Consider the following 23755-nt stretch of genomic DNA (forward strand, 5'->3'; position numbering starts at 1 on the left):
TGGGGGTGAGGGACAGTGGGGAGGGGGTTTGGGGGGCTGGGAGAATGGGGCGAAGGGTTAAAGAAGTAAAAATTAGTAGCTGATAGTTGGTCACGGGGATGGGGAGAATGGCATAGGGAATGCAGTTAGCATTAATATGATGGCTAGGTAGAGGGTCGCCAGGGGAGGGAACAATTAGGGGGATCGTTTTATGAATTATATAGATGTCTAACCAATGTACTGTATACTTGAAACTAATTTAAATAAATTTAAAAAAAAAGAAATAGAAGTCATTATGCTTCTCCTAATGTGAACATTCAAAAAAATAAAGGTCTTCCCTGATCAAATTTATCTAAAATACCAACCTCCTCCCCTCTCTAACATTATACCTTCCTTTATTTTTCTTCGTGTCACCACCAGCCATATATTATTTGTTTATTTGTCTCTCTCAACTAAAATATTAGCCCCACAAGAACAGGGATATTATTTTGCTCAGGTATTATCTCCAGCACCAAAAACAGTGCTTGGTTTTTAGAAAGCACTTGTAATTATCTGTTGAATGAATATATTTTGTACCATCACATTTCCTTTTGTGCTCAAACAGCAGCAGCAAAAGGTGAAAAATGGGAAATTTTCTAACATAAAGGTAATATAAAATCCATGTCATAGCTGTATAACAACATGGAAAACATTATAGTGCCCTTCATTATTAATTTTTAGCCCACATTACATTGATAGCCCTTCTACAACTCTCTAACAGAAGCATGGACTTTCACCAGCTGAATCGTTCATTATTTCTTCTTCAAGTGTTATGTTTTGAAAAATGTAAGATAACTAAAGTTGTATGTACTTTTCAATACCTCTCAGTAAGATGACAAGTGATACTTATGTCATGTAGAAGCTTTGTTTGAGAACTTCTAGATTTGGGGCAATCACAGATCAAAAAGAAATGCTGCCAAAATATTTTATTCTAATTCTTGTACATTACTCTATTATAAACCAAAAATACACAATCACTATCATATTAAAATTCTTGAATGATTAACTATCAGTGGTTTGCTTCTGCGATATCATTACATATTGGACATACTCAATGTTACTACTCCAAATTAATTTCTGTATGTTTGCATGGGAAAAGTAATTACTAGGGAAAATAATACAACTATAGATTTTCATTTGGCCTTTAGGTACAGAAAATGGCACTTAACATCTTACTACTTCTTTAATAGATAATGAATATCAAATGTTTATATAGTTGCTCACAGGTTTCAAAACTTATTTGATGCACATAACAATGCCGTGTGGTAGGGAAGATAAGTTTTATTCTCATTTTACAGATGAGGAAACAAAGCCTTTATAAAACGAAACTAGGCATAAAAATATTAAAGAACCAGGGAAGATAAAGGAAGCAGGGTTAACGGGGTTAAGTAGAATCGCTGGACTCGATGTATTCATGTATTTGCAGATGCTGGCTTATTAAAAATAAAATCTCACAGGGTAACCCCTGGTGAGGGCAAATCACACTGTATTCCTGACTGGCAGATCTTCCTAAATCCTATACACTAGAATACTTCATAGAATGTAGCCCCATAATTCCACTCATGTAGTAGCTCCCATTTGCCAAGCAGAGCAAATTGATTTGTGCTTAATAAGCCATATATGCATAAATTATTTTAATCACATAAAACCTGATGCTAAATTTAGATGCCACGAGAAGTCATTACCCTTAATCAGGCAAGGGGAAAAAGGGATAATGTAAGGTAACTGCAAAAATGCAGAACGGTGAATTATGTCTCTAAACAAAAGAAAATCGCTTTATCTGTAAAATAATCTTATGTATAACAAAAATTTCCACAAGATATTCTACCCTGCTGTGAACCAGGACAACTGAGTAAGATAAAGTTAGGTAATCAGTAAGTAATCTATCAAATATCTCCCAGAAGTGTTTCAGAATTTAGAAAAGGACCTCAGAATTCTAACTTCCAAACCAGTCTCCCATTATAAGTATACTAGGGTTCTCTATTACTCCATTTCCATGATTAAGAAAAAAAAGAGAGTCACCTAGTCCACTGCAAAAGTCATTACAAAGCTGGTGGTTATTGCCAATTATCACATGTCAAAGAAATAAAAACTTAAAGTTAGAACTATTAACATTTCTAGATGTCTTTACCTTTACTTCATTAAACGAAATGTATAAAAGAATCTTTTAAAAGAGTAGCACATAACACTAGATTTTAGCAAACAAAATAGACAGAAGCAAGCTTATGCTGGCACACAGTCAAACTCCTGTGAGAGCTAATCCAAATGTGGATTTATGGTAAAGCACAGCAAAGCTCTTGGCATCACAATTTTAAGTAAGAACACAGTATTTGAGCAGCCATGAAAATCAGCAAACACTTTAGCTATAGATTAAAAAAAAAAAAAAAAACTTCAAAAACATCTTTACTCCTTTCTTATCCATTGTTTAATATACATGAAATATAGTGGCAGCTCTCACATGGTAAGTCCAAGCATCTTGACAACACCACAGGTAAAACAATCATGCAGAAATATAAATTGACCACAAAAATGGAGCTATGGCTATTCTCAATATACACGCATGGTAGAAATCTTGGTTTACTTCTTCAGGCAAATCTCTGATTCTAGAGAAAAGAAGAGTAAATGGGAGTGGGTAGGATAGAGATAAGTAACTGGTGCAATTGGTTCATGCTTTAAAAGAGCATATCAAATAAAAACCAAACACAGAAAACAAGGAGTGATTATTTAAAAGAAAGGTACAAGTAAAAAACCATTTAATGCATTATAGTGATTTGATTCTCAAGAATCTGATATGCCTATTATTTTTCAGGAAATACACTTGTACAAACAGAAATACACTTCTTAATGTGGACAAATATGGGTAAATGTGGACAAATGCACCAAAAAATTTGGTCAAGTAAAATTATGGAGAACCAGAATATTATGCTATCATAGGCCAGCTATAAAATATATTTTAAATATATTCCGACCTGTTCTCAATGGACTAAAGAGACTAAATTACATTACTGGGTAATTATGAACATTGATTCTCAAATTTTAATGTGGAAAATATATGCATCTATTAAATGGAAAGATTCCTCTGCCATATTTTCAAGAGGTCCTTTTTAGAAGCTGGATAAGATAAATAGATCTTTCAAGATTAAAAAAAAATAACGTCCTGTAGAACTTCAGAATTCTCTCCACCTTGGGTGTGGCTTGAAAAAAAGGAAATAACAGCACAAGTTTACAAAACATCTTAACATACATTGATTTGGCACCTATCATCTGTCACTTTATCTTCTCGACTCTGTGAGGTAGACACCATATTACAGGAAAAGCAATGTCATCTTCATGAATCTTTACCTAACCCTTCAGTTATTTGGTTCTAGTTATAATTTACCTGGTTTACTAGTTACTGGTTATAATTCTAATTTGCCTGGTTTACTGGTTAATTTCCCCTAACCCCACCCTCTCTCTCTTATGAGCATTTCAAGGCAGGGAACTGAATCTTAACTGTCTTTGTACCCTAGCATTCCAAGCGGCACACAGTAGGCCCCTAAGGTTGAGTAAATGAAATAATTTGTCAAGTGCATTCAACGAGAGATGAGAATGGGACTAAAATGCATGGATTCGGATTCTTTCCTCTTCCTGCTACATTACACTGCCTAAATTAAGCCTGGTCCAGCATTCCAAGGCCTCCACACCAAACTAGAAATTGCCACGAAGAAGAGCTGTGTCCAAAAGTTTGAATGCCCCTGTCTGAGACGAGTGGACTCAAAATAAAATTATTTGATGGCTTTAAACACTTGACCAAGGAGCAGTTCTTGATCTGTAAATCAAAGAATTTAAGGCAGGACGGATTAAGCGGGGAGAGTTAAACTTCTGTTTAATTGGTTTGCTTACAATCATCGCTTTGAAAGAAAGGGCAGCGCCAAACACTCAAGACTGAAATGAATTACGACAGTGACTTTGAGAGGGAATCCCAAGGATTGAAAACGTGGAGACAAAGTAAAATATGCTAAATTGGGTCAGCGTCCTCCCCCCACACCCCGCCTCCCACTCTCATTTGAAGCCTATTCCTCAGAATGTGATTGGGGCTCCTCCCTTTCTCACCACCTTCCCCGCTTCCCCTGCCCACCCCCAAACACACACTTACACTCTTCAGGGTGGTTATTATCAACACAGGGTTTTGTGAAAAAAGTTAAGTCTACGACTGCGAATTGGAACCTGTCACCAGCCTAAATGCTACCAGTCGAAGTCTAACACTCGTCACCAGCCTCCGCCCCCATGAGAAGCGACAGTGCTGGTACTTTGCCTTAAAAAGAACATCTCTCCCTTTCCCTGTCCCACCCAAAGAGCAACTGCTGGTCCAGTGAGGCATTCTTAGGACTTGGGGAGTGCAATGCAAAGGTAGCAGTGGGAGAACCTCTGTCCCTCCGCCCAGGGTTTGGGATCGGGTAGCGGGTGGCGAGTAACTGTCCTCACCACCTTTGAAGTATCAGCGACCATGGCCACGAGGCGGATGAGGGTGGCCACAGCTTACCTGTGAGACCTCCTCCGCCTTCCTCCCCGTAGCCCCGACGCCGTTGCAGCACGAAGTAGTCGTTGGACCTTTCCATCAGCCACAGCTTCAGCGCATTTTTCAGGAGCACTTCCTCAGGCTTCAGCCACATCGCCAAGAACTTTGTGCTGCCCGCGAGCAGCTCCCCAGATGTCCTCCTCACCTCACTCTCCACCCGTCTTTTCCCCTCTACTTCTCCCACTAAATCTTCTTCAGGCAGCAGCGGCTCAGGTTCAGGTTTTCCACACTTCCCCCAACTCTCCCTTCTCTCCCACGTAGGCAGCAAGATTGCCAATTCCCTCCCACCGCGCTACCGCCCGACTGGAAAATAGTCCCGCTTCTTCACCTCCTGGGAATTGTAGTTTCCTACCTGCTTTTCTGTACTCAAGCCACTGGAGGACAGGACTACATTTCCCATAATCCATCGGAGTGCGAACTGGGTTGGGGTGCTTTCAAAGTGGGTCCTGCAACCAATTAAGTGTATTTTGCCTACCTAAAGTTTAAAGCGGTTTTTGTTCAAATAAGCGAGCCCCAGGTATAAAAGAGTTCTCATCCTTTTACAGCCGACGGTCTTAAACTGTAGCAAACAAAGTTTCTGGAATTTCGGAGTGACGAAAGGCCCGTTCTGGGACGCGGCAGTAGCATCAAATGACATTTAATGAGTTCTTTGTACTAAAAAGATTTCGTGTATAGTATCTCACGCAATCCTTACAGAAGTCTTATGAAGTAGATCTTATTCGCTATTTTGCGCATAAACAAAAGCGCAAGACGGGTGAGTTGACTTATCCAAGGTCACAAGTGGAGTCTGATACGATTTCTTGTCTAATTCAAAACCTTCCTTAGATTAAGCTTTCTGGCCTTACAGGAAGACTATAAAATCTCCAGAAGGCACACAAATTTTTCCCCCTCTTTTCCCCCCACTGCTGCACCAATCTGTTCACCTACTGTAATCAGCCACAGAATGTTTTGTCTCACTTTCCTTTTCAGTATCTAAACAGTTTATGAACATTTTTTTTTTCTTAAGCTCTATAAGAAAAAAAAGAATCCCTTTAAGGGCAGCCTTCACCTATTTGTACCTTAGCAGTGATACACAGCTGCTTAAACAGTAAGGTGAATGAAGTCAGTGATTTGCAGTAAGGAATTATTTGAGGGATGTTTTTATTTATTGTGATAACTAAACCCACCAAAATGAAAGAGTGCACCAAAAGCTACAACAGGTGTATAACAAGGTAGGAATTGGGAGTAAATGTTCTCTGCCTCCAGTGCCCTTAGAATAGGCTTCCAGAGATTTCTATTCCCAGTAGGCAGGGATTACAGCCCTATCTCAGTTTTGAAGAAGTTACAGAAGACAGACCTTCATCCCTCAACATCTCCTTAAGAATAAGGGATTAAAATCTCTGATGGGGGGAATAATGTAGGGAGGAGGCAAGAGAATTAAAATGTTAATAAAGCCACAACCAGAGACTGCAATATGCTGATCAGCCCTGTAGCCAGGCCAGGACACCTTCAGAACAAAGGAAGATTTCTGCTGGGATTGCTAACAGTCCATTTCCCACACCTGTGAAGGGGAAACAGGAACCAAGAGTCATTTCCCATGGCGAAAACCATGGGCAACCTGTGGATTAAAGGCTAGAAACTGCCAGCAGGCCTTTCGCTCCACATATTCTTACCTTTTCACAGCTACATACCCTTCCCCTTTCTCACTGTATGTCCATAGCAAAAGAAATGGGTTAACAAAGACTTTTAAACTATAACTCACAGGTTCTAAAGAATGATATATAAACTAATTCCCCAAACACTCAGCCCCCTACTCACTGCCTTTCCACGTCCCTCTCAGTGGCTTTACTCTGTCTCTTTCACTGTCCCTCTCACTCGCTGCCTCTGAGAGACCACAGTTTGTCCGTGGAGTATTACCTCTTTTTTAGTAAACTTTCCTTTTGACTCTAACTTTGGCATGTGTGTTGACTTCTTTCTACACTCCCCGCAAAAGGACTCTCTTCTCTCCGCGCAGGGTTTGGTCTCTCCACCACTAGGGGAAATTTGCCCTGTCCTGCATCAATTGTGATAACTAAACACGTCAAAATTTAAGAGCGCACCACAAGTAAAAACAAGGAAGGAATTAGTAGTCGATGTACAATAAACAAGGGTCTCTTGGCGAGCCATTTTGAAAATGAAGCCTCAAGGCCATTTGGCTAAAAAAAAAAAAAAAAAAAAAAGGAAGGGGCACACCCAAATGCCAAGTCCTAGAGCCAAAGAATTCTGCCTTGGAGCAGCGTTTCTGGCTTAAATCTCTCAAAATGTGGGCCATCTCAAGGCAGGAGACATGTGTTAAAAGCAGAGAATTTTCCTAGGGGTGAGGAAAAGGTCAATTTGTGATTCTAAAAGGTAGTAAGTAGTCCCAAGGAGACTTTCTGGAGAGGATAGGAAGAGACAACCTTCTCAGAGCCCAAACTGCAATGTATACCCGGGAAAAATCTTCCCAATGTGGATATGTATTAAGGAAGGTAATTTTTTTTTTTTCTGGTGAAAGATCAGTAAATGTAGCAAATGTAGAGAGATGTAAGGTGTCCTTTCTTTTTCACCTTTCCTTCCCTTTTTTATTTCCTTCCTCGTCAAACCACATTCTCTTCCAATGCCCTTAAAGGTTAGAGCTGTGGCAAGGGCTCTGCAGAACTGAATGGTTCCTCTGCCTCTTTACTAGCAGCTCCGCCTACGTGCCCACATGCTCCCTGTTGTAGAATCAGATCCACTTTGGGCTCAGCAGGGTCATTTAGAGAGCTCCTTCTTTTAGTAAACATTCCACCGATTATGTAAAGAAATGTTTTTTGAAATTAAATTACTCCTATAATATAAATTTTGGCTTGATCATAAACTATATTTCAAATCTTTGCAAATAAAAGTATTTGTCTGGAAGTACCTTAAAAACAGAGCATGCCACTCTATTCAATATTTAATTATGTTACGTTAATGTAAATTATTTTTTAGGAAAGAAGGACTAGAATTACAAACTGCTTTGAATATCATTGCTGGTACTGTACTGGAGATATATTTTCATACATACATATATATGGAGAGAAGGAAGAGGGAGAGAGAATCAATTCTCATTAACAAAATTATACATCCTTACTTTACAGATGAAGAACATGAGGCTCAAAGAAGTTAAGTAACTTGGGATCACATAGCTAAATAAATAGCAGAGCTGGGATTTGAACCTGGGTTTGTCTGACTACCAACCATGACACTATACTACTTAGGCATATGGTTTGTTAATACCTCAAATACAACATGTCCAAAGACTTCTTTCCTCAGTATCCCCTCTGCCCAAGGTTGTTTCTCCTACTATGTTCTCATAGTTTACTGTTTACCAAGATGCTCAAGCTAAGAACCTTGGAATAATCTTAAACTTCTTACTCTTACCACCTCTACTGTCACACACACCTCTCTAATTCTTTTTCAAAAGTCCATCCCATTCTCCTATTATCACTTCAGATTAGCTCCACATCACTTTCCTGCTATACTATTATATTAGCTTCCCAACTCATCTGTCTGCTTCCATTCTTGTTTTCTGATTTATCTAAATCACATATATATGGACGCAATGTTATACCATGCAGAGATGAATAATACCGCATTTATTCAGAGGTCAGTCTTTCAGCTGACCCAGGCCTCTAAATCATAATACCTTAATACCTATGTAAAAAAGGTAATAGGAAACCCCAAATAGCAATTCCAAATTCTGTGCCATTGAAAAGCTGAGGATGTCTCTCAAGATTTTACTGGCTTCTTATTTGAAATGAATTTCACAGGCTTAGTTGATGCTTTACAGTCTACAGAAGGTTTAGAAGCAGAAAGATTCAAAACAGGGGGAGCACTGCTAGAGGACAGCCATTTAAGGCTTTGCTACTCAAAACATGGACCCTGGACCAGCAATACCTGCATCACCCAGGAGCTTGGTAGAAATTCAGAATCTCAGACCCCATACTAGGCCTGCTGAATCAGAGTGTGCATTTTAACAAGATCTTCAGGTAATATGTACGCACATTAAAATTTTATATGCACTAATTTAAAGCAAATTAGATATTTGAAAATCAGACTGTACAACAAATTGGAGATGGTTAATCATGTTTCCATTAAGACCTACACAGGCATCTTTTAAAAATAAGTTCTGTTAATGAATTTTAGATGTCTGAATTGCTTTTTTAAAGAAACGTTTATATCAGAATATATCCATTAAAATTTTTAAGGCAATGGTTGAGAACTGAAACATCAGTTGGAGGAGAAATTGCCACGATCTATGCTAAACCCTATTTAAATATACTACTCTCTAACCATTAAAATCTAGGTATGTTCACAAGTGTCTCACACTCATGAGATCGTATGTTTCTGTAGACAAAAAGTTAAGAACTAGTGGGTACCATTTTTCAAATTTTCCACTAAATTAGCTCAAAGGTAGAGGACAATGAACATTTATCTCTGGAGGTCAAAGGGCCCACCATAACAATGAATTTCTTTTAAGTCTCATGTAGTATATGAACCTAAATTTCACGTTATGTCTTAAAATATTTTAAAAATCCACTCCAAATAGAAAAGGCGATGAGCAAGGTAAATAACTCAAAATTTGTTATAGTCTAAGGTAATAAAATTCTTCCAGATCTTATAGAACTTAAAATATTTAGTAAATGAACAAAAAGTAGATATAGAGGGGTTGGGGAGGAATGTTCCTAGCATTACAATTGTATTTTTAAATGTATTTTTACTGATTTACCTGGGAACCATGTATATTCCTATTTATAAGATACTACAACCTGACTTCTGCTTAACTTACAAATGAACTCTCAGAAAACTCCTCTTAAGTTAGAGACTCCCTATACATACAAATATACCTACTGCCACTTAAAGGAATCAGCTTGTATTTGATTATTACGTGAGAGTAATAGAGTCTGTTGTTCAAACTTTTTTATTATCAAAAATAATACCTGGAAGAAATTTCATAGGTCACATGGGATTCCTCTCCTTTGCATATGATATACCCAAGAGAATCAAAAACATACACAAAGACTCATGTGTGAATGTGAAAAGCATCATTATCCATAATGGCCAAAAAGTGGAAACAACCTAAGCGTTCATTAAGTGATGAATGGATATCCAAACGTGGAATATCTATACAATGGGATATATTACTGAGCAATGAAAAGGAACAAAGTACTGATGCACACTTCAACATGGATGAATCTTGAAAGTATTACGCTAAGTGAAAGAGGCCAGTCAGAAAGGACCACATATTGTATAATTCTGTTTATATAAAATGTCCAGTATTGGCAAATCTACAGAGCCAGAGAGCAGATTAGTGGTTGCCTGGGGCTGGGAATAGGAGCAGAAATTGACTGCAAATGGATTATGAGGGAACTTTTTGGGGTGATAAAATGTTCTAAAACTGAATTGTAGTGAAAGTTGCACAACTCTATACATTTGCTAAACATCACAGAACTGTACATTTACTTTTTTTAAATTAAAATTATTGAGGTGACATTGGTTAATAAAATCGTGACAAAAGAACTGTACATTTACAATGGGTGAATTTTGGGTATGTAAATTATACTTCAATACAGTGTTAAAATTCAAAAAATTATAAAGTCCCCCCCCCAAAAAAAAAAGAACCCCTGTAAAAGTTGAAATAAGTAACCATCTAAGAATATAGGTCGAGTTTATTGTATGGCATCATACACACATATACCTGGCACATTGCCACATAAGACATATGTGTACCTTGGTTTGATAATCATGGTTCTGAGGTGTTCCAAGCATCTGTTTACTCTTAACATGTTTGACAAAAGAAAAAGATACACTTAACTCATTAACTGCTTCTCAATAATCATACTGCCAAAGAGAAGGCAGAAGGAAAAGAAAACTTTAAAGTAATAAAATGACCTTAAGTCTTGAGCAGTATAAAGATAGACTGGCATCAAGGTCTTTTCCTAACCTTATATTATTAGTGGTCAACCTTATTATTTACCTTGCTGAACTTTTAAAATAATTCATGGTAAGTGTAGTTATATTACAATGGTAGCAGTTTCTATGTAATGAAATATGTAAATGTACACTGTACTAGTTTTAGTTTTTATTGATCGGATATATCAATTACCATTTATAGCTAACCATTTTTTTCCTCCCAAATCTAAGCATATATGAAAAGTTAGTATATGATTACTAAACATCAGACACAAACTTTTATTGGAATATTTTATTTATATTTTATACTTAAAGAGAATCAATACAAATCAGGGCATATTTACAGCATTTCAAATCAGTGTACAAGAACGCAATGGTTTCATCCATTCTACATTTAGCAAACAAAAATACATTTCTGTTCTGCTTTGGCCTAACTTCTGCTAGAATTTGCACTGGAAACAAAAGTCTAAAACCAAAGATGAGCCACATAGAATACAAATAAAGTGCATTTTTAAATAGCTCGATTTAACTTTGGTGGATGAAGCTTCAAACTTTATATTAAGGCACCTGGAATTCTCTCCCTCCCTATTCTTTTTCAAACACACGAAAGAATGCATTCACGAAATTTATAGCTACATGGACAGAATTTTAGTTTACCTAATGTAATTTTAGCCCATTTAGGTAAAATGTAAACTCGATTTTCAAAGTCAACATTATTTAGAAAATATTTTCTACAGAATAATTTCTGTAAACTAATTCATACACAAAGATCAATTACCGATTTTTGTATAACTTATCATTTTCAAGTAGTATGACAATTTATATACTCTGCTTTTGAAAATCTCATAAATAAAGTTTGAGAAATAGTTATAAAGTATTTTTGTAAGGAAACTTTTTATGTATAATCTTGTGTCAAATTGGTGTCACTAATATATCAATTAATCCAGTCCAGTCCATATTCTCTGACAAACTATGCTTGATACTTACATGAAGTACATTTAGCCTAATTTTAAAACAAGAAATAATTAAAATGAGTATTTTGCTTTAATCTTATTTTATCAACTTAATGTAGTTTAAATAGACATTTCATGGAGTAGTAGCCTAAGTTTGCATTGCTTTTTACAATACAATTCCAGATCAATATAAGCACCTGGAGAAAAACCCTGACACATATAGCCCAAGCTAAAGTAGTAGTATTTTTAATTAAGATATTATCATAAAATAGTGATTACAGCTACTTCACATTTTAAAAGCAATATGTTTTTATAAGAAAATTGTTATAAATGAAAAACATGACTACTTGAAGACAGTTTTAAATGTTTAAAAATCTTGCTATCACTAGTAAGGGGAAACTTGCCTATGAAAAACATTATAATGAGTTCGTGGAAAAAAGTTAATAGGTTAAATATTTTAAGCCATTTAACTATAGCATAATATTAGTCATCTCAGAAGTACTTTATCATTCTAACTTTATTAAGCTCATCCAGTTCATTAATAGTAAACTAGGCCCTGATTGGTAGTCTGTTATTACTAAATGTTCAAGTTTTCTATTAACATAGATTTTATTATTTAATTTCTCGAACAGCAGTCTCTTGATTAGGAGTTTCATCTTCTTCAAAGGTTGGGTTGTCAACATGAGGAACAAAATCCACTGCTACAGAGCTTGCTTCATGGTTTACCAGCTGCAGATTTTCATCTTTAGAAAGAAATAGCAATTTTAGGATGATCTTATCCCTCTCTTCTTTAAGATAATATTTGACACTCACGTCTAAGAAGCATTTCTTGTCTAATTCCATCATACTCTGATTATTACATTCATTCCCTGATCCTTGAATAATTATATGATTTATGCTATGTCTTACATAAAGCACATACGGCATTATATTGATTTACAATTATTTTTCTTGACTGACATGTGTGCTTAATTCTACCTAGATTATAGCCTCCTTAAGAGCAAAGTTATGTCTCTCCTTCTCTATCTTAAATATAAGTTCTTAAACCTAGCTTTGTATTTCAATCGATTTTTAAAAAATTACTTATGCTTTTTCAAATGCATAGACACACAAAACAAACAAACAAAAAACAACCAGGAATTTGGAGAAGAGTGCCTAAAATGGAATACAAATGGTAACAAATGAACAAAATTATATTACAGATGACGTATATATAACCATCCTTAAGAGAGTGGGGAAGAAAAGAACTAACTTAAGTAACTTTGGAAAATAATATTTTGGCTATATCCCATAAGGCTAAGAAAAAAAGAACTGTATACTAGTTACTGAAATTGTTTTTCACAGGGCTGTGAGTTAGCAATGTTGAAATTATTTTATGTGTGTTCTAGGATTGAACAAATAAGTAAATATATTGTAGAAAATGAGAGCCAGGTTTTTCACTGTCAGAGAAAGAAATTACAAATAAAGAAAAGGGAAGGCTAGAACAAACTCTGTGACATTGGATTGAAATTGGATGTATCAGTACAAACTCACTGTTTTTCAGATGACAAATAGACAGACAGACAGACAGACAGACACCCCAATAGCAATGAGCACACCTAGTGCCCAGATCTTGGATTGGAAATACTGTTCTACAATAAAAGCCCCTTTGAAGAAATGTTTGATTCTAGGGTTAGGGCAAGGAGAGTACAAGATTAACTTAGATTCTAGCCTAAGGATAAGCAACTACAGCCTGCAAGCAAAATCCATAGCTAAGGGTGCTTTCTATATTTTTAAAAAGTTGTAAGACAAACAAACAAATGAAATACAATAGAGGCTTATGACCTTCAGAGCCTAAACTATTTACTATCCAGCCCTTTACAGAAAATTTTTGCCAATCCATGGCCTAAAACATCTTGTGGTGCCAGAAAGTAAGGAGGGGCTCCAAAAAAAAAAAATGGGACCTATTGAAAGAAAATGGAAACCAACTTGAGGGAATTCTCAATGACCAAATCTAGGACAATCTAAGCAATGAATAAATCATGAGAGTTACAGAATAAAATAAATATCTATGAGTCCATACTATTATAAATAAATAATTTATAATAAATGGGAAAAAAGGATAGTTCTTCCTTAAAATAAAAGCTTAGTTAATATAGAAAAAAAGAATGGGAATGAAAAAATAACCACTGGCACATACTTCATAATAATTATTGCAACAAAGAAGCACCAATAATTGCTAAAATTAGTGGTAAAGGTATGATGAGAAACAGGATATTAGCATAATCTCTTAGTGTCTCTCTATAAGGTAATTAATAATTATAACAGTAAAAATAGTAACTTTAAAAGGAGAATCTTGGCAGACACCATCTTAACCAAATGAGCAAAGCTAAAATCATCAATAATAAGACATGGACATCATGTGTCTCATTACATGATGTGAGGTAGAGAAGGGCACATCATTTCTGTGGTATTTTTGCCTAAAATAGAAAAGGACAATTAATTTAATCATTGGGAAACAGCAGACAAGACAAATTGAAGGGCATTCTACAAAATAACTGACCAGTAGTCTTCAAAAGTGTCAAGGTCATGAAAGACAAAGACTAAGGAATAGTTGAAGATTGGAAACTAAGAAGATATTATAATTAAATACAGTGTGGATCTCTCAACAAATTGGGTATAGAAGGAACACAACCAAACATAATAAGGGCCACAAATGACTAACACAGCTAAATCTTGCTCAATGATGAAAAGCTGCAAGCTTTTCCTCTAAAATCTAAAACAAGGCAAGGGTACCCACTCTCACCATTCCTATGCAACATACTATTGGAAGTCATAGCCAGAGGAATGTCAAGAAAAACAAATAAAAGCCCTCAAAATCAAAAAAGAAGTAAAAATGTCTCGGTATTCAGATGACATGACCTTGTATAGAGAAAATGCTAAAGACTCCACGAAAAGACTATTAGAACTAATAAATGAATTCAGTAAAGTTGCAGGATACAAAATCAACATACAAAAATCAGTTGCATTTCTATACACTAACAATGCAATATCTGAAAGAGATATAAAATTCCATTTACAATAGTATCAAAAATAACAAAATACTTATAATTTTAAAAGGATATAAAAATCCTGTACAATAAAAACTATATGACACTGATGAACAATATTGGAGACACAAATAAATGGAAAGACCCCATGTTCATGGAACAAAACAATCAATATTATTAAAATGTCCATACTACCCAAAGCCATCTATAGATTCAACACAATCCCTACCAAAATTCCAATGGCATTTTTCAGAGAAATAGAAAAAAAACACCAATCCTAAAATTCACATGGAACCATAAAAGACCCCAGATAGCCAAAGCAATCTCAAGAAAAAGAATGAAGTGGGAGGTATCACACTTCCTAATTTCAAACTATACTACAAAGCAATAGCAATCAAAATAGTATGGTACTGACATAAAAAGACACATAAATCCATGGAACAGAATTGAGAGATCAGATATAAACCCATGCTTATGCAGTGAACTATTTGACAAGGGAACCAAGGACACTCGATGGGGAAAAGATAGTCTTTTCAAAAAATGATATTGAGTAAACTGGATATTCACATGCAATAGAATGAAACTGGATCTCTACCTTACAGTACTCACAAAAATGAACTCGAAATGGATTAAGGACTTAAACATAAGAACTGAAACCATTAAATTCCTAGAAGAAAACAGGGGAAAAGCTCCTTGACAATGGTCTTGGCAACATTTTGGGGGGGATATGACACCAAAAGCACCAGCAACAAAACCAAAAATCAACAAGTGGGTCTATATCAAACTAGAAAGCTTCTGCACAGCAAAAGAAACAATCAACAGAATGAAGAGGCAAGTTACAGAATGGGAGAAAATATTTGCAAACTATTTATTAGATAAGAGGTTGATATCCAAAAAATATAAGGAACTCATACAACTCAATAGCAACAAGACAAAATGAAAAAAACAAACAACCTAATTTTTAAAAGGGCAGAGGAAATGGATATTTTCCCAAAGAATATGTACAAATGGCCAACAGTTACATGAAAAGATGCTTAACATCACTAGTCATCAGAAAAATTAAAACCAAAACCAAAATAAGATATCACCTCACACTTGTTAGAATAGCTATTATCAAAAAGAGGTGAATGTTGGCAAGGATATAGTATAAAGAAAAACCTAGTGACTATTGATGGGAATGTAAACTGGGATAGCCACTATGGAAAACAGTATGGAGATTCCTCAAAATATTAAAAAATAGAACTACCATACGATCCAGCAATCTCACTTCTGGTTATATATCTGAAGGAAATTAAATCACTATTTTGAAGAGTGATCTGCATCTCCATGATCACTGCAGCATTATTCTCAATAGCCAAGACATGGAAACAACCTAAATGTTCACTGACAGATGAATGGGTAAAGAAAATGTGATTACATATACAGAGTATTATTCGGCCATGAGAAATAAGAAAATCTTGCCATTCGCAACAACATGGATGGACCCTGAAGGCACTGTGCTAAGTGAAATAAGTTGGAGAAAGACAAATACAATACAATCTCACTTATGTGTCAAATCTAAAATAAAAAATACAGCCAAACTCATAGAAACAGAGAGTAAGATGGTGGTTGCCAGGGGATAAGAGGTAGGGGAAATGGGGAAATGTTGGTCAGAAGGTACAAACTCCCAGTTATAAGATGAATAAGTGCTGGAGATCTGATGTACAGCATGGAGACTCGTTAACATTGTATTATATACTTGAAATTTGCTGAGAGAGTGGATATTAAATATTTATAATTAATGTGAGATGATGGTTTTGTTAACTAACATTAATGTGGTAATCATTTTGCAATATATATATTAACAATATATGTATTATATGTATATTACACAATATATATATTAAACTTACACAATGTTATATGTCAAGTATGTATATCTCAATAAAGTTGGGGGGAGAAAAAGAAAAAAAAGGAAATGAAATATGGGATCTTGGCACAGAAAAAGGACATTAGTGGATCAATTGGTGAAATTTGAGTAACATCTGTAGTTTAGTTAATATGTTATCAGTTAATTTCCTGTTTTTTATAATTTTATTTTTTATGGCGACATTGGTTAACAAAATCCAATAAGTTTCAGCTGTACACTTTAACAGTAAGGTATATATATATGTTTACACTGTGTGTTCATCTCCCATAGTTAGATTTCTCTCGGTCACCACAATTTCCTGGTTTTGATCATTGTAATATGGTTATATAAGATGTTAACATTTGGAAAAGTTGGGTGACAGGCATTCTCTGTACTATTTTTGAAACTTTTTTTAGTCAGCCTGAAATTTTTTGAAATTAAATAAAATTAATAAAATTTTAAAAACCTGTTCTTGGTCCCTACACCTCACAGATTCTGATTTAACCATTTTGGGGTAGAGCCCAGGCATCAGTAATGTTTCAAGTTTCATCGGGTGATTCTAATATGCAGCCAGGGTTAAGAAATAAGGTCCTTATTCAGTGGTTCTCAAAGTGTGGTCCCTGGACCAGCAGCATCAGTATCACTTGGGAACTTATTAGAAATGCGGATTCCCAGGCTCCAGCCCAGACCTACTGAGTCAGAAATTGGTGGTAGCCCCACTGTTTTAACAAGCTCCCCCAGGTGACTCAATGTATAATTAAGTTTGAAAAAAGAGTGCTCTAATAGAATTTAACACGGTGATAGGACACACTGATATGAACTAATCAACTATGTTTACGAAGTTATTTAAATCAACTATCGCCATAATAATCAATGTTTAATGGCCAAGATATCCAAACTAGTAATACATAATCACAGATAAATCTATTCTAGGTGGTCATTCATTCAACACTGATTTGAGTGTCTATTATGTGGCAGGCTGTGTTAGGTGCTGGATACACAATAGTGAGTAATAAGATACTACAATTCAGTGCAACAAGTACAATGACAGAAGTTCTATGGAAGTAGACAGTAGGGCCACACATGCGAGTCAAGAGAGGCTTCGCAAAGCGGGTCAAGTTTTAAAGAAAGAATAGGAGTTAGACTGGGCTTCCCTAATTTCTTGTGCGGAAGAAGAGTGGAAGGAATGGGCAGAGAGAAGACAGTGGCTCAAACTATGACCATGGAATTATAAGTTGGAAATTAGGGGGTGGATTAGAGATAAAGGATATTGAATCAATAGGAAAGGGGAGAGGGAAGAATCAAGGATCTCCCTAGTTTCTGGTTTGAGGCATTTGTGTGCACATTAGTACTATTCATCCAGATAAAAAATACAGGAGGAGGAACATAGGTCATCATTTCATTTGCTTCTCAAATTCTCTGCAAAAACTGTTCTGCTTACCACCCTTTCCCACAAAGAAGAGAGAACAAAAAAAGTAGGTTGGAACTTTTTCTAACGAGCCTAGCAATAAACTGAATTATCTTGTACACTCTCCTTTATCTTCACTGAATTCTATTACCACACAGTTATGAGAACAAAATCTCATCTGGGGCAAACAGACAATGACTCTCTATTATAGGTAGAATAATCCAGAGATGATTAAGATTCTTATGATGACTTTGTACCCTATAATATGTCTGAAGATTAGATTACTTGCGATATGAGGTTGCAGTTGCATGATAGTATTCCTTGTGACATCTTAAGAAATGGTATTACATGGCACTGATAAGCCTACAGAGGACAAAGGTTTATGTCATAGGAAGCTGATATTTGACATTTTGCAAGTCATCTTGACATTTAGTTTTTCTTCTACTTGTATGTCGGAATTAGGTTATCTCAAAATGAGGACTGAGAAACAAATGTTCAAACCATCAAAAACCATGAAAAAGATGGAAATTAAAGAAAGGGAACATAATTTGTTATAGGAGTTTTCTCTTTCTAAGAAAAAAAGTAAACAGAATTCACTAAAATTTCTTTATTGCCACGATATCACTAAGCTGTAATACTGATTCACACGAATTCTGAAAATAATATACAGTAGTCCTCCCTTATCTGCAGGGTATATGCTCCAAGACCCCCAGTGGATGCCTGAAATTGCAGATAGTACTGAACCCTACACATATTATGTTTTTTTCCTATACACACATATCCATGATAAAGTTTCATTAATAAATTAGGCATAGTAGAGATTAACAACAACTAAGAATAAAACTTTATAAAAATATACTGTAATAAAAGTCAGGTGAATGTGGTCTCTCAAAATATCTACTGTACTGTACTCACTCTTCTTGTAATGATGTGAGATATGATCAGATGAAGTGAGATGAACGATATAGACATTGTGACATAGCATTAGGCTACTATAAGGGTTACTTAACGTAAGCACTCTGCAATACCATGATAATCATCTGATAACCGAGGTGGCTACTAAGTGATGAATGGTTGGGGAACATGTGCAGCATGAGATTTCATCATGCTACTCAGAACAGCACACAGTTTAAAACTTATTAATTGTTTATTTCTGGAATTTTCCATTTAATATTTTCACATGGTGGCAACTGAAACCACGGAAAGTGAAACCAAGGATAAGGGGGCACTACTGTGTTTAATTTTAGTTTGCAAGGTTTGTTCATTTCATGGTAAATAATCAACAGGTGGCAGCACACACCATTCTTAAAGTTTTGATCTGTGCAAAAGATTGGTTCCTAAGTTGTGTATAAATCAAGCTTTTGTAAATCAAATTTTATCTTATCATTTCAGAACTTCTTTATCTTAATTTCTGATTGATCTGCAATAAACAATGGCTTCTAAAGTTTAAAGTTACTCCTTAGGCTCTGTAAGTTAATAAGCCAACACTTAAATGCATCAGAGAGAAACTTTCCAATAAATCGTTTTCTTCTGTGAATAATCCCCACTCCTGATGCATTTCATCTATTTCAGGTACATTTGAATACATATATATTAAGTTAAGGTAAGGGTACATCCTGTATTGCATTATTGTTCATAGAAAAAATCTGAAATGTGTTAATGGGTGAATGAAACAAATGCTAAAAAGCAGAAGTATGATCCACAATTGATCATTTGTGGGACACTTGAATCTCAGCATGGTGCTTACTTGCTGACTGCATGTGTTCCTCCAAAGGTGGTTCATCTGCTCCCTGAACTGAAGCATATCCAGAAGATGCAGTCTCACTGCGATTATCCTCTTCATGAGGAGAGGCACTATTGGATGTTTCATTGGATACAGGGATTTGTATAGACACTGATCCATCTTCAACATCCACCTTTGGAAAGCATTTGAACAAATTAAAAGACTCTCAGTGTACATGCTTTTCCTTGACATGTGATTACAAAGTTTCTTCATAGGTGACTTATTACAGTAATGCTTTAAACCTTTTAAACCTATAATCCCTTTTGATAATCACAAAAATCTCTTGTTGGTCTTAGCCAGAGCAGTTAAAAAACTGGGTCCATGAGTGGGGCAAAGGATGTTACAAGCAGATTGTCATTATATCTGACATGTTCATCTGGATGATCCCAGCACTTCATAATATAATGCCTGGTACAAGGTAGGCAATCAAAAAAAAAATCTCATGCTGTTCCCTAGGGGAATTGAAAATCACTGTCTTCTACATATCTCTTCAAATCAGGAAGATTTTGTTGAGCTTAACTTTCTGTTGCACGCATTGTGAAAGACGTAGTTTTTTATTCATTTACCAAATATATTTTTTTAATTTTTTCTTTTTGATTAGAGTTGACATTCGATATTATTTTATATTAGTTTCAGTTGTAAAATATAGTGGTTATTTATTATACTTTCTGAAATTATACATGTTCATTTAACTACAAATTTGGTTGCTATGCAATAGTAAGAGAGTAAAAACCAGGATGGTGTATCAGAAGTCAGTTGGTAGGTTATAGGGTCATTACTTCAAATTCTGACCAAAAAAAGTACATTTGAGGAAAGAGAGGAAGAAGGAAAATGGAGGTGGTCCAACATGGCACCTCACTGTCACTATGATGTAAATATGTCTACCTTTTGGTACAAACTGTAAGTCTAACACATTGCATAGCTAAAAAATAAAGTCGTTATTTTCCCAAAGGCCCAGGTACATAAATAACACACTGCTTGAGCTCCTTCATATAAATAGTTTCGCAATGTTTACCTCAATTCCCAAAGCTTTGAGAATATCACATTTGCACATGGGGCAAGTCCTATGTTCTAACAGCCATGGGTCAACACATGTCTTATGGAAAATATGGCTAATGAAGAAAAAAAACACACAATTTAGTTATCGACTGTGAAGTAACAACAACACTTTTCCTAATACACTAACAGGTTACCCCGTAATTTCACTTAGTCTTTTAACAGAGGTTTTTTTTTTTTTTTCCTTTTATATACACTATTACAGCATAAATACTAAGAAGGAGACACAAAAGCAAAATTTAGAAATTTCATAATATGGTATTTTTAAATATAAAAGCCTTATTTACTCTACCTTCAAAAGAAATAGTTTCAGTACTAATTACTTGAAAAATGGCTAAGATGCTACCTGACCTAAAACTTTGTTCAGTATTTCAGATCTTAATTATCTTGTCATTTCCTAACTGTAAAATGCCACAGTTAGTCATTTGCAATAGAATAGTATAATATAGTATTGAGTAAAACATAGTGCTCGATACATTCCAAGAGCACCACTATTTAATAGCTAAAAGAAAGAATGTTAAGAACAACTTTCAGGAGAAGCATAATAAAAAAAGAATAAAGACTTCCAAATCGGTGCAAATAAGTTGATTTTTTTTTCTTAATAAGATTGTTAGAAAAAATTGAAATTAAACAACCCAGTATGTATTAGTATATAAATTATATATATATGTAAAATTGTGGTGCTGATTAGGTTCTCAGTTTTATATAGAACTCGTTTCCAAATTGTACCATATTATGGAAACTATATAATTAGCCTTATACCAATTTTAATGATATTAAAAAATAAAGTATTCTCCTATACTTAAATGAAAATAAAAATACTTTATTTACATCAATTTAGAAACATTCAAAATAGTTTCCCCATTACAATAATTTTTGTAAATCAGCTATTTTTATTGATGATATAAAAGAAAATCAAACTTACTTGCAGGTTAAGATGCGTACCAAATCATTTGGTTTATACAGTTCAATACACACAGCACAACTATCTCCATCTGGGCCAATTTCCTATGAGCAAATAGTTATTGTTACTCTGATGGATAAGAAAAAATACATTAAACTACAGAGCAAGATCAGAATATACATGTATTTAAATTACATAAATTCCTATAGAAGGAAGAACATCATATCACTAAATGACCATGTTTCAATAAGCAATTTAAAATTATTTAGACTTAATTGGGAAAAAAAATTATCTGAAAAAAAAGTCAAACTTATAGAAACAGAGTAGAAAAGTGGTTGCCAGGGGCTGTGGGTGGAGGAAATAGGAATAAGTTGGTAAAAGGGTATAAACTTTCAGCTATAAGATGAATAAGGTCTGAGGATCTACTGTAAAACATGGTGACTAAAGTTGATAACACTGTATTATACAAATTGAAATTTAAATAAAATTAGACTTAAAACAGGTAAAACAATAAAGTCAACCAAAAGGGGCACGGCACAAAGAGAAACATGGAACATTGATTTAAACTGTTTTTTCTGGTTTTAAAATTTACAAAATGCCATTTGAATGCCACATTCTAAAGCTATATTTTCCCATTTAAAGAAAAGTAAGACATAATTCACATTCAGTAAAATTCACTCTTTTAAGTATACAGTTTTGCAAGTTTAGACAAATATGCAGTCACTTAATACCCACCACAATCAAGATACAGTTCTATTACTCACTGCAATAAATTCCTCTGTACCACTTTATAGTTAACCCCTACTTTCACTACCACTCTCTAGCAACTACTATTCTTTTCTCAATTCCTACAGTTTTGGCTTTTCCAGAATATCATATAAATGGAATGGTGCATTACCTAGCTTTTGAGTCTAGCTTCACAACGCATTTGAGATTCATTCATGTTGTGAGTTCTCAACCCCCTTTATATTGCTAAATAGTATTCCATGATATAAATGTACCACAGTTGTTTTTCCATTCATCAATTGAAGGACATTTGTGTTCTTCCAGTTTTTGGTAATTATGAATAAAACTGAACAATTGTGTACAAGTTTTTATGTGAACATTTGTTTTTTTTCCCTCTAGGGTAACTATCTAGTAGTGAGATTACTGGGTTTTTTGGAAAGTGTATGTTTGACTTCATAAAGAACTGCCAAACTGTCTTCCAGACTGGCTGTACACTGTATTCTTACCAGCAAATGCATGAGAATTCCAGGTGTTCCACATCTTGACCAGCTCTTGATATTGTCAGTTGTATCAGCTTTATGCATTCTAAGGAATGTGCTGTGGCATCTCATTGTGGTTTTTATTTGCATTTCCTCAATGACTAATGGTGTTGAGCATCATTTCATGTGTTTTGCCATCCATATATATTTTTTGGTAAAATGTCTGTTTTGCCCATTTTTCACTAGGTTACTTTACAACTGTTGAGTTTTGAGGATTCTTTATGTATTCTGGATACAGCTCTTTATCAGTATGGGGTTTGAAAATATATTCTCCCAGTCAGCCACTTGTCTTTCCATTCTCTTAACAGTGTCTTTCAAAGAGCAAAAATTCTTAATTTTGACAAAGTTAAATGCCTCATTTTTTTCTTTAATGGACATATGTTTTTGTGTCATATCTAAGTAACTTTTGCCTAACTCAAGCCATGGAGATATTTTTCTCCAAATTTTTCTACTAAAATTTTTATCATTCTAGGTTTTATATTTAGGTTTGTGATGAATTTTGAATTATTTTTTACAAATGGTATAAAGTATGAATTGAGGTTCATTTCTTTTGCATGTAGCTCTCCAATTATTGCACATTAACAGTCAACAATTGGCTATACTTTCTTCATTGAATTGCCTTTATACTTTTTAAATTTATTTATTTTATATTTTTTATTTATTTTTATTTAGTTTCAAGTGTCCATTACATTGGTTAGACATCTATATAGTTCATAAAACGATCCCCCCCCCCGATTGCATCCACCCTCCCCTGACCCTCCACCTAGCCAATGTATTAATGCTAACTGCATTTCCTATGCTGTGCTCCGCATCCCTGTGACCATCCATCAGCTACTAATTTGTACTTCTTTAGCCCTTCACCCCATTCTCCCAGCACCCCAATCCCATTCCCCTCTGTCTGTCACCAAATTGTCCACTATATTTGTGAGTCTGTTTTTGATTAGTTTGTTCTTTTTATTCCT

At 35.0% G+C, this 23755-nt stretch overlaps 2 protein-coding genes across 4 annotated transcripts in view; both read right to left on the bottom strand.

Moving 5' to 3' along the window:
- Positions 1 to 4864, bottom strand: part of TBC1D8B (TBC1 domain family member 8B) — a 79072-nt gene extending 74208 nt beyond the window's left edge. For all 3 annotated transcript variants that reach the window (XM_015591663.2, XM_015591664.2, XM_006914793.3), the window contains exon 1: positions 4541 to 4864. In XM_015591663.2, coding sequence (XP_015447149.1) covers positions 4541 to 4670 — 130 coding nt within the window. In that variant the 5' untranslated portion in view covers positions 4671 to 4864. The remainder of the gene's footprint in view (positions 1 to 4540) is intronic.
- A 5904-nt stretch (positions 4865 to 10768) lies between these two features.
- LOC102897771 (E3 ubiquitin-protein ligase RNF128-like) overlaps positions 10769 to 23755 on the bottom strand; it is a 17400-nt gene continuing 4413 nt past the window's right edge. The window contains exons 3-6 of the mRNA XM_006914804.2: positions 21550 to 21632; positions 20584 to 20680; positions 19533 to 19701; positions 10769 to 12203 (exon numbers count right to left, since the gene is read on the bottom strand). Of these exons, the coding sequence (XP_006914866.2) occupies positions 12073 to 12203; positions 19533 to 19701; positions 20584 to 20680; positions 21550 to 21632 (480 nt within the window). The 3' untranslated portion in view covers positions 10769 to 12072. The remainder of the gene's footprint in view (positions 12204 to 19532; positions 19702 to 20583; positions 20681 to 21549; positions 21633 to 23755) is intronic.

Source organism: Pteropus alecto, unplaced genomic scaffold (assembly GCF_000325575.1).
Source record: "Pteropus alecto unplaced genomic scaffold, ASM32557v1 scaffold246, whole genome shotgun sequence".
Classification (NCBI taxonomy): Eukaryota; Metazoa; Chordata; class Mammalia; order Chiroptera; family Pteropodidae; genus Pteropus; species Pteropus alecto.